Genomic DNA, 10689 nt, shown 5'->3' with positions numbered 1-10689 from the left:
ACCACGGGAGTGGGGCAGCAGCAGGGCCAGGGAAATCCCAACCCCAGTCCCTTGAGGATCACAGCCTCTCCCAGCCTTCCCACTGAGCAGAGTCCGACTCCATAGCCCAGGGGTGGGTGCTCTGTGATCAGGTGCAGGTGAAGCTGCTGCTGTTCTCCTGCCTCTTTCCCTGGGATTTGCTAAGCTCCAATTGGAGCCTGTGGCTGGAGCAAGGGAAGCAGCCGGGGAGGCAAAAGCTGCTCCCTAAATGGCACAAGCAGTTGGGTGAAGGAGGGCAGAGCCGCAGGGCAGAGCTGCAGTTGAGAGCATGTAAGGGATGGTGCCCCTATTCCAGCCTTTGGGAAGGGTCCTGAATGTCTGGTGTGCAATGGCTCTGTGGCTAAGGAATGGTTAGGGATGAGGATTTGCACCCAGGGTGGCCAAGTACAATGTAGAGGGGCTGTGAGCACCTCTGGCTCCAGAGAGCTCTGCTGCTGCTGGGGGCAGCCCCGGCTGATCCCGGGGAATCTGACAGCTCAGCACCCCTGGGATCAGTGCAAGGGCTGGGTGGGAGCCAGAGGCGCTGTGCTGGGGGCTCCAACCCTGGGTGCCTTCACTGAGCTCATGTGTACTCATGGCACCAGCGTATGGGTGATGTGGGGAGGGAGAACACAGCAGGAAGCGCTGCAGGGGTGGTCCAGGCCTTTGCATCCCTCTCTGCAGCCGGGCTGGGGGTGAATTTGCCCCGTGGCGTCTCCATCGGAGCCCTGCCAGGATGATACATGTTGGAATCTGCTGCAGGCTATCGCTGACCTAATTTCCAGCATCGCCGTGGATCTTGTCATCTGTTGCTCACAGCCTGGGTGCAGATGGGCTGACAGGGAGCAAAGTGTGGGAGAGGGGACCAGGGGACCCCAGGCTGTGCTGGGGGGGCCCTGTGCCAGCCGGGGCTGGGAGTGCTGCAGCTCATCCCTCCTCCATGGGATGAGCTCCTGTGCCCAAATGAGATACCTGGGGTCCAGCTTCACTCCCTGCAGATTTGTGCTAAGCAGAAAACAAATGCTAATTACCTAGCATAATTAGTGCGATGCTGCATCTATTTTTAATCAGCTTTGGAAGATACATTCTTCCTTCTGCTCCGTGCTCACCGGCAGCCTCTCCCGTGGCAGAGCAGTGACCCTCCGGTGGGAAACCAGTTGTGATTCCCCTCTGCGCCCCTGGGATGGGGCTGGGATCCCTCCTGGGATCCCCAACCAGAGGAGCATCCCCCCTCGAACTCCTTGGTGGAGTCTGGGCTCCCACTGCGATCCCTGCTTTGCCGTAATCCACCAGGGATGGAGGGGAAGGATGGAGGGAATGGGCTCAGCTCTGGCAAGGCGGCGTTCGGCGGCAGCTGGGAAAGTCGCAGGAGGAGGAGCCGGGGAAAGGCTGCGAAGGAGGCGGGAAGGGGGTTCCAGCCCCGCTCCCGGCAAGTAGAGGACTGGGTCTCCCCGCTGCTGCGGGTGCCCAGTGCAGCCCTGCCTGGGGAGCCGCCTCTTCAGAGGGAGCTGCGGGCTCAGGGACCAGACTTCGCTCGGAAACACCAATTGGAGAGGGGCAAGGCGCTGTTCGCAGGGGATACCCGCGTCTGCTGCAGCCGAGGAGGTCCCAGTCCCGCGACTTGTGACACACGTGGCCAAGAGCGATGTGAGGGCCGGGGAGGATATTCCCAGGACCCCCCGAGAGCAGAGCTGCAGCTCGGGCAGGGGCTGTGCTGTGCCTGCCCATGGGCACCGGCCGTGGCATCTCCGGCTCCACTTCAGTGATGCCCTGGCCAGGTCCGGTTTGGGATTCCCGGCGGGAGGAAGGGCTGGAGGAAGCCCCCCCCTTGGCTGTGCTGGGAGGGGTGCCCGGGACGCGCCGCAGAGGAGCGTGGAGCTGATGCTCTGCCAGGGAAGGCTCCTGAGCAGCGTTTGGGGCACTCTCGGAGCCGTGACTCACGCCTGTGACCGGAAGGTGCTGCTGGCCTTGACTTTGTGCCCGCATCCGGCCGCCTGCAGTGACCCAGCCGGGTCCGGTGCTCCCGCTCTTGGCGCTGCGGGGGGGCGATGCTTTCCCTCAACCTGGGGAATCCTCCCGGCCCTGCCTGGAGCCCCGAAGCTCAGTGCTTGGCCCTGGCTCCTGCGCTCCTCCTCCCGTGTCCTGCGGGAGCCCAGGCCGGTGTTGAGCAGCCCCCTCCTCAGCCCCGTGCTCACTGCTCGGGGTGTTCATGCGCAGGTTGGAGCTGGTGCTGAGCCCCCAGCACTGCAGAGCTCCCCAGCCCCGGGAAGGATGGTGCTGGTGCTGGGAAGGAGCCGTGCTGGGGAGGATGCTCCAGCCCGTTCTCCCTCTTGTTCACCCCCTTTCCCCCCCATCACCTCCAGGTTTTGTGGTACAAGGACAGTGTTTTCTGCAGGTGCGTCCCTGCCATTGCCTGTCACAGCCCTGCGCAGGCTGGGAGCCGAGCCCCCCTCGCTGCTCCTGGGGGCTCTGCCGGGCTCCCTGCTCCGTGCCTCGTGCATATTTAACCTGAAGCCGTGCTCCCGGCACAGGCCAGGCAGTGGCACCCCCACTGCTAATGAATCTAACAGCGTGTTCTGAGGTGCCTCACATGCGTTTGCGCTGCAGAGCGATGATGCTCTGGGATGTTTCTGGACCCAGTGCCGCAGGCAGCTTTGTTTGCAGGCAGCCTTGGAATCCCCGTGCCTCCAGATCCTTTCGTGCAGGGCAGGGATGTGGGAGAGGCCGCCTCAGGACACATCCCTCTGGTTCCTGTGGGTCTTTTGCTATGGAATACAGCAGGTTAACGTCTCCCTTGGCCCATCACCTCCTCTCCCATCCTGAAAGCCCGTGCTGAAGCTGACCTGTGCCTGAGGTGTGGGGAGGGAAGGGTGAACAATGGGCACAGAACGCCTGCAAGAGCATTTCCTGTGCTTTCTCTTCCTTGCGAGTCGTCAGCGAGGAGTCAGATCAGAGCTGTAAATCCCGGCTCCATCCCACCTTTAAGAACTCTCCCTCGCCCCCGGCAGTATTCCTGAGCCATCTCCCGAGTGGTGGGGCCTGTCCTTGCACAGCCCAGGATCTCCATCTGCTCCGCTGCTCTAAAAGCCTCCTGGATTAAACGCGCTCAGCACTGCTGTGGGTAACGCTCTCCCTCACCGCTGTGCTTGCAGCGACTCTGGGCTGGCTGTCACCAGTGTCACCGAGGCAGAGCTGGTGCCACTAAACGGCTTCCAGCCCAAAGCGGCTGTTTCTGACGGCAGGGTGAGGTGTCGGGGCTGTGTGCGTTATTGATGGGCTTGTGCTGCTCATCTCCTTCATCTCCCTCCCACTGGAGCTGGCGTTGCTGCAGCAGGGCTGCTGCTATGTGGGGGGGGGGTAGCCCTGGGGTGCTGTGCCCCAATTCTTGCAGGCATGGGGGGGTCAGACCAAGGGTTTCTTTGCAGCCCTGAAGGTGATGAGCAGGTTTTTTTGCATTCATCTCTGGATGCAGAAGACTCAGCTGCTCCCGCTCAGTCACATCCCGCTCTGCTGTGCCCACCTCGGGGAGTGAGACAGCCCCGCTTCAATCACAGGGATGTTCCCAGCTCCCACCAGGGAAAACAGAAAGGAAAAAGCCTGTTAGTGTAATGTTTCATTGCCGTTTAAACGGCAGCGCAGCACCAGCCCCCAGCTGAGGTTCTGTCCCCTCTCTCCTGGGAGCATGGTTTTGTCTCAGTACCTGGGGTGGCTCCAAGCCGGGGATGGGAAACTCTTGATTGCCCCATTGTCTCCAACACCCCTTCTATGTCCTCTGGCATCGTGCCCCTGTTTGACTCCTGCCTTGCGTTGCTCCTCATCCTCCCTCAGGAGCCCATCTGCACCCGACTGCCCGCAGGAGGCTGATGGGGGCTGGGTCATGCCCCTGGTGCTGCTCAGTAACTTGCCCTCAACCAGTCTGGATCTGTCGTTTTACCTCTTGCTCCTGGAGGATTCCCATTGGTGACTGTCCCCTGCCACGGGTGCACAACGCTTGTGAATCTGCCCCTGCCTGTGGCTGGCAGCAGAGGAAAACACGTCAGGTCCCCAGACCTGCAGCTTGGCTGGAAGCACCCTCCCTCCCTTGCTCCATTATGACAGTTGTGACTTGAGGCGTCCTGGAAAGGACCTGGAGCAGTGGCAGGAGCAAATCCTCCTGAGGAAAAGAGGCTTTATGAGTGTGTCAGGCACTGGTTGAAGGAGAGGGGCCTCGGGATGGCTGCTCCCTGCAGCTGGGGATGCAGGAGGTGGTGGGTCAGGGATGCTGTTGGCAGAGGTTGCAGCTGGCTGAGGATGCTGCTTGGGAGGATGCAGCACAAGCAGCTATGGGGACCTCGCCAGCCCCCAGGGGCTGACACTCACTGGCCGTGAGCACAGGCTCTGCTGTTTAATGCCAGTTGTCCCCCTCTGGGCTGTGTCACCACGTCCTTGCTCTTAGAGGAAGGAATGGCAGTGTTGGTGTCATCAAGGGCTGTGTGGTGCTCAAGGCAGCAGTGTTGAACCAGCCCCGTACAGCTCCCATTCCCAGCTGCAGTGGGATGGGAATTGTTCCTGCCTGGTTTTAAGGAGGAAATAATGGTGTTCCCACTTGTATCTTTATGCTGAAAGCAATCTGTCTGGCAAGCCTGTGCTGCTGCGGGTGTGTAACAAGTGGGAATGGTCCTTAGGAGCAGAGTGAGCCGCCGCTGCTGCCATGTCCCTGGCATGGGTGGCCTCCAGCCATGCACCCACTGAGCCAAGTGCCCCAGTGTCACCCCTGCGCTCAGATCTGCCCTTGAGAGCGATGATGCCTTCCAGGAATTGCTGTTGGAGCCCCGGGGTAAGCAGCGCGCCCCCAGCGCAGTTCCTGCCTGCAGGGAGGGAGCTGCACATCCCGAGGGGTGGCAGCAGTGCCACAGCCTTTGGGGTGACGGGCACCGGGCACTGTGAGGTGTCGTTGTCCCACTGCCACCAGCCTGGTGGAGACACCCCGGGGGAGCTGAGTGTCCAGCCTGTGTCTCGGGTGGGGGGGAATAATCAACGTGCACGTTGGTGTTGCATAAAGCAGGGAGGGATGCGGGAAGATGCTGCCGGAGATGGAGGGAGCCTGGCAGGGATGGCTGAGGCTCGGGGAGTGCCTGAGCAGGATGCAAGGGCAGAAATCCTGCTCCACGCAGGCAAACCCATGTTGTGCAAGCTGGGCTCCCGAGCACCGGTTGACACATCAGAGAACCCAGCGTCTTTCTTCACTCTTTATTGTGTAAAAATAAAGTCAACAATTCATGTCATCTCGGCAGTAAAATGGCAAAAGCATGAGTCTCAGTAGAAACAGTGCATTTCAGAACGGCTGCTGCGGGCTGGAGGTGTCTGTCGTAACCCACTCAAAACCCAACGGGGACAGAGAGCACGGAATAGGAGAATGTACAGCTTTGGTTAGCAGAATAATGACAAATCAAGAGACATTTATCCTCTCCCCTACTATACACTATGTACATGGTGTTGACATCGCACCCTTTCCTTGTCATCTTGGCAAATCCAACGCACCTGGGTCTGTGGCTGGAACCTTTGCAGTGGTTTGTTCTTCTCAGCACGTTGCGCTCGCTGCTGTGCCGGCGCCAACAGGTTCTGAGGAGGAACTGAAATTAACTCACGATGGTTTTCTTCTGTTTGTCTTGGTTTGGACTTAAAAAGAGCACAGTTGAAAACACGCTGCCCTGAGCCACAGTTGGTGGAAGGTCTCTCGATGTGGGGGGTGTCGCTGCTCATCAGCTGGGGCCTGGGGCTGGCCCAGCTCTGTGCTCCTGCCCGGGGGGGCCTTGGCCTTACCCGGCTCCATGCGGCCCCTCGGCATCTCCCTGCTGCGTCTCTGGAGTGGGAGCCCTGTGGGAATTCTCGGCCTCATCCTGCACTGCCACCCAGGGCAGCCCTCGGGGGGCAGGGGGGGCTGGGGGGGATTTCTGCGATCTGGAGTACAAACCGGGAGTTTAGAAAAGGAAACCATACAAAATGCTTCTGGTATTTCAAAATAGGCTTCTTTATCTCTTTTGTGTGTGTGTGTCCTGCAGAATCTCAAGGTGCTGCTTCCTCAGGGAGCTGCTTCCTTCTGGAATATTTTTTTTTTATCTTCATAAAAATACCCTTTTTTTTTTTTTAATTCTTGGTAATAAACTTCCCTTTACAGTAAGAGAAACAACATCGTGTTTATCAAAAGCAGAAAGGCTTCAGACATCTCAGTGGGAGCCAGACTCGAGGGCAGGGTAAAGGCTCTTTGTCACCAGCTACGGCACGAGGAGGCCTCGGGGGGCTGCAGGCGGCGGGGCCGGGGGGGACGTACCTGAGTGCGGCAGGTCTGGGAGCAGGGCCGGTGGAGGGGGGTCCCACCGGGGGGGCCTGTCCCAGTGCCCACCGCAGCCCGGGCTATGGCTGTGGTGCTGGGAGAAGGGGACAGTGGGGCTCACACCCCAGCGTCCCTTTGGGGGGGGTCACCCCATCCCTGGCTGCTGCTGCACTCCCTGGAGGGAGCACAACCAAGCGGGGGGGGGGTGTTGGAACCGGGCTCCGGGGGCACCACCCTGCTGGGGGGCTCCAGGTTGGAGGGAGAGGAGCCCCGTGGGGGGCTCACAGCCTTTGGAGGCGCCAGTGCCCGGGGAAGGGGGCGTCCTGGTGCGGGGGGGAGGCAGCAAAGCAGGAACCAGGCCCGGGGGGGCAGCGGGGGGGGCGCAGCCGCGCCAGGCCAAGGCACGCAGGCATTGAAGGACGTTGGCAAGACAGAAACTGGGGGGTCATGGGGCTGGGGGAGCAGGCACCCTGCTGCCAGGGCACCCCCGCTCCCGAGGCTGGGGCGGGCGGCTTCGTTCTTGGGTGGTTTAGCGTGAAAAAAGGAGGGAAAACCCAACCAAAGAAAACCCAAAGAAAGAGAAGAACCCGATGAGGAGGTTTCTCTCGTCCGTGGCTCTAGTTGAGCTGGCGACAGGCCTCGAAAGTCCACTTGGTGGCCCCGCCGTAGATGTCGATGTTGGCCTCGGCCCATGCGATGACATTGCCCGCCTGCGCCTTGGTGCTGCAGGTGGCCAGGCTGTAGACCTCCCCTGGGCTCAGCTTCCTGTCCCACACGTTGAAGTGGGCCAGCTCCCCCATGAAGGCCTGCGTGGCATCGAACCCACCGCCCAGTGTGTCCTGCAAGGACCCACCGTCATTTGGGACATCACCCAGCAGCACCCAGCGCCTCATCCATCCCCTTGGGTGCACCCAGCAGAGCAGGGGCACCCCCCTACCAACCCCTTACCTGCTCCTGGCCCAGCACCAGGACCCCCTGGGGTTTGATGGGGTGGTAGGGCGCCAGGTTCTCGCCGCTGCCGGTCTGCGTGCCATCCTGGTAGGCTTCCCAAACACCGTCCCGCGTGGTCCAGGTGACACAGATGTGGTGCCACTTGCCATCGTTGATGACAAAGGGCAGTTTGGCCACCTGCGTGCAGTGGGTCAGGGTGGTGTGCATGGGGGTCTGCAGTGCTGCCCCCAACACCAGTCCCCCCCACCTGTCACCCTCCCTAGGGCTGTACCTTGTCATTGATGAGGATCTCCATGGGATTGTTGCCCCACTCAATGAGCACCAGCTCGTTTGCCTGCCCAGGCACTGCATAGGAGAAGGGGGTGCCCATGCCGGGGGAAGCGTTGGACTTTATCCACATGCAGACACTGAAGGCGTACATCTCGGGCAGGCTCTTCTTCACCTTGGCGTACATGTAGTTGGTGCGCAGCGGGAAGGTGAGCTGGAACCTGTCCGGGGGGCGGTTGTCCTTCTGGCCTGTGGGGAGGGAGGCACAGTGGGCTCTGGCTGGACCCCATCTGTGCCCACTTTGAGGGTGTCCTACTCCCTCCCTAACCCCTCTCCCCGTTATGCAATGGCCTTGAGACGGCAGCGAGGAGCAAATCCCTCAGGCGCTGCTCGGCTCCCTAATCCCCAGCACTGGACAGAGCCCAGAGCATCCCTGGCTCCTGCTGTAGAGCCCGTGGGAATCATCTATCTGGAGCTGGGGGAAAGCGACCGCTCCAGGGGGGATAACGGGATGCATCCCACTCAGCATCCCACCCGGCAGCGCTTGGGACCAGGGGAGGTCTGGGACCGGGAGGGGCTCCAGGACCGGGATGGGCTCCGGAGCAGCGGGTACCTTTCTCCAGGTCGCTGATGCGCTGGTGCAGCGAGGTGAGGGTGCTCTCGATCTTGCCGCGCTCCTCGGACTCGTTCCGGGGATTGAACTTGCCCTCCTCCAGGCTGTTCACCCGGGACAGAACCTGCTTCTCCAGGTCGTCGATTTTGTTCTGCAGGATGTCCTTCAGGTTGTTGGTCTGGCTGGAGGAGTTCATCCTGCTGAACTGCTGCAAGGGGCGAGCACAGGAGACCGCTGTTACCGCCCGGCCCGGCTCTCCCGATCCCCGCTGCCGCTCCCGGCTCTTGGTGCCCGACTCCGCTCCCGCTGCCCGGCTTCCCCGGTGCCCTGAGCGGCTCCCGGTGCCCGGCTCCGCTCCCTCTGCCCAACTTCCCCGGTGCCGCTTCCGGCTCTTGGTGCAAGACAACTCCCGGTGCTCAGTGAGACACCCAGTGCCAGGTCCTCCGGGGCGGCTCCGCTCCCGGTGCCCGGCTCCGCTTCGACCGGCGGCTCCCGGCTCCACTCCCGGTGCACGGATCCGCTCCGACCGGCGGCTCCCTGTGCCCGGTGCGGCTCCCGGTGCCTGGCATTCCCGGTGCCCACTGTGGCTACCGGTGCCCGGCTCTGCTCCAACCGGGAGCTCCCGGCTCCGCTCCCGGTGCCCGGTGCGGCGCTCGGTGCCCGGCTCCTCCGGTGCCTGGTGTGGCTCCCTTCGGGGAGCGCGTACCTCCAGGTTCTCCAGCCTGGTCTTGAGGGACTGCAGCGTCTGTCCCAGCTGACTGAGGGTCTCGGCCGCGGGTGTCCGTGACAGGTCGCCCATGGTGTTTTTGGAGACCGACGGTTTCCTACCCTTGCCGTCGCCGGGCGGCGGCTCGACCGCGCTCTGGCTCTCGCACCGGCCCAGCTTGGCCGTGAGCTCTCGGATAGTCTCCTTCTGGTTCATGATGGTCTCCTTCTGCTGCAGCACGGTCTCCCGCAGCTGCAGCACCGTGCTCTTCAGCTCCTCGGCCGAGCCGGTGCCCAGCGCGGCGGCAGCGCACATGTCCCCGTCCAGCGGCACCGAGGTGCAGACGAAGCGGGTCTGGCCGAAGCCCTGCCCGCGGCCGGGCGGCGGGAGCAGCGGCAGCAGCAGCGGGAGCAGGAGCAGCCCCGCGGCCATGGCTCCGCTCCGCCGGGCCCGCTGCGGCACCGGGCCCCGCTCTTATAGCGCCCGGGCGGGGCCGCGCCGTGACGAAGCGACGCGTGAACCCCGGCGGGGGAGGAGGAGAGGATCGGGAGGGAGCGCTCCCGCGGCGGGAGTGTGCGGGAGTGAATGTGCGTGTGTGAGTGCGTGTGTGCAGGGAAGCGTATGGGAGCGTGCATATGCATGCATGGAGAGTGTGTGCATGGGAGTGGGTGAGGGTGCGTGTGAATGTGCATGGGAGTGTGAGTGTGCATGCGTGGGGGGGGGGTGCAGTGTATGTGTGCATGGGAGTGTGCACGAGTGCGCGTGTGTGCATGCATGGGATGCGCGTGAGTGTGTGTGTGGGGTCTGTGTGCATGTATGGGACTGTGTGCGCGCACGGGTGCGTGTGCACGGGCGGGTGTGCGCAGGACCATGGGAGGTCGCGGGTGCAGCGCGGAGCAGGGACGGTGCAGTGGAGACTGGGTGCATGCGGGTGTCAGTCGCTGGGGTGCACGGAGGGGGTGCTGCAGTGTGCGGGTCTGGGGGTGCTGGTGCAGTCCTGGAGCACTCAGTGCTGCTCTCTCCACTGGGCACCCCTGGTCCACTCCCATTCCCCAGCAGGGCAGCCCCACGGCAGGACCCCCTGCGGCTCCATGGGGTGAACACATGGTTGTGAACCCGGTGGGCAGCCGGGACCCGGGTCACTGTGTGTCGCAGGGGTGAGCTGTTGGTGCCCAGGTCTGTGGTGAGCACCAGAGAGTGACCACTGCTTTTCTTTCTTTGTAATGAGACAAAGCCAATCTCTGGGTAATGTTTGAATCTGTCCTTGGTGGGAATCATTCATGGCCACCAGCACTGCGGCTTTTCTTGCCTTCACTTCAGCCAAGGCCAATTCCAAGGCCGGTTCCACTTCAGTCCTGGAGAAGTGAGTGCGTAGCTTCTCCCTGTGTCTGTGCCTTGCAGCCTTCCCTTGGCCAAGGTACCTGAGCACAAGTGAGACCTCCCTGGCCCTGCAGCCCTGCTCCTTGAGGAATTCCTGCCTGTGGTTTTTCTTTGTCTTCTCAGCACGTTAGGAAATACCTAACCTCTGGGATGTTTAGCCAGCAGGCTGCCTGGTGAACATGGGAATTGGCTCCTCTCTCAGCTCACTGCCTGCTCTACCCGACCTGCATGGCAGCAGTCCACATGGCCAAAGTATTTACATAATGCCAAGTTATCCTGTGAAATAGGAAGCAATTAATTTTGGTTAGTGAAGTGGGTCAGTAAGGGACAAATGCTTCTGGTCCGTGGGTCTCCAGAAGATGTAGTATTACTGCTTCAAGGTCCTTCCCCCTTTCTCCTATCAGAGCTGGGGCTCTGAGGCTCTGTCTGATGCATTTTCAG

General features: G+C 61.8%; 1 protein-coding gene across 1 annotated transcript; it reads right to left on the bottom strand.

The window, feature by feature from the left end:
- Positions 1–6948: 6948 nt before the first annotated feature.
- On the bottom strand, positions 6949–9300 carry NPTX1 (neuronal pentraxin 1; the record flags this gene model as incomplete). Its single annotated transcript, XM_080629344.1, has 5 exons — positions 6949–7170; positions 7280–7459; positions 7554–7798; positions 8163–8370; positions 8869–9300. 5 exons carry the CDS (start codon positions 9298–9300, stop codon positions 6949–6951), a joined length of 1287 nt encoding a protein of 428 aa, XP_080485470.1.
- Between the last annotated feature and the right edge of the window lie 1389 nt (positions 9301–10689).

Source organism: Psittacula echo (genome assembly GCF_963264785.1).
Source record: "Psittacula echo genome assembly, chromosome: 14".
NCBI lineage: Eukaryota > Metazoa > Chordata > Aves > Psittaciformes > Psittacidae > Psittacula > Psittacula echo.
The sequence above is the reverse complement of the archived record's forward strand: the minus strand, read 5'-3'. Positions and strand labels throughout refer to the sequence as shown.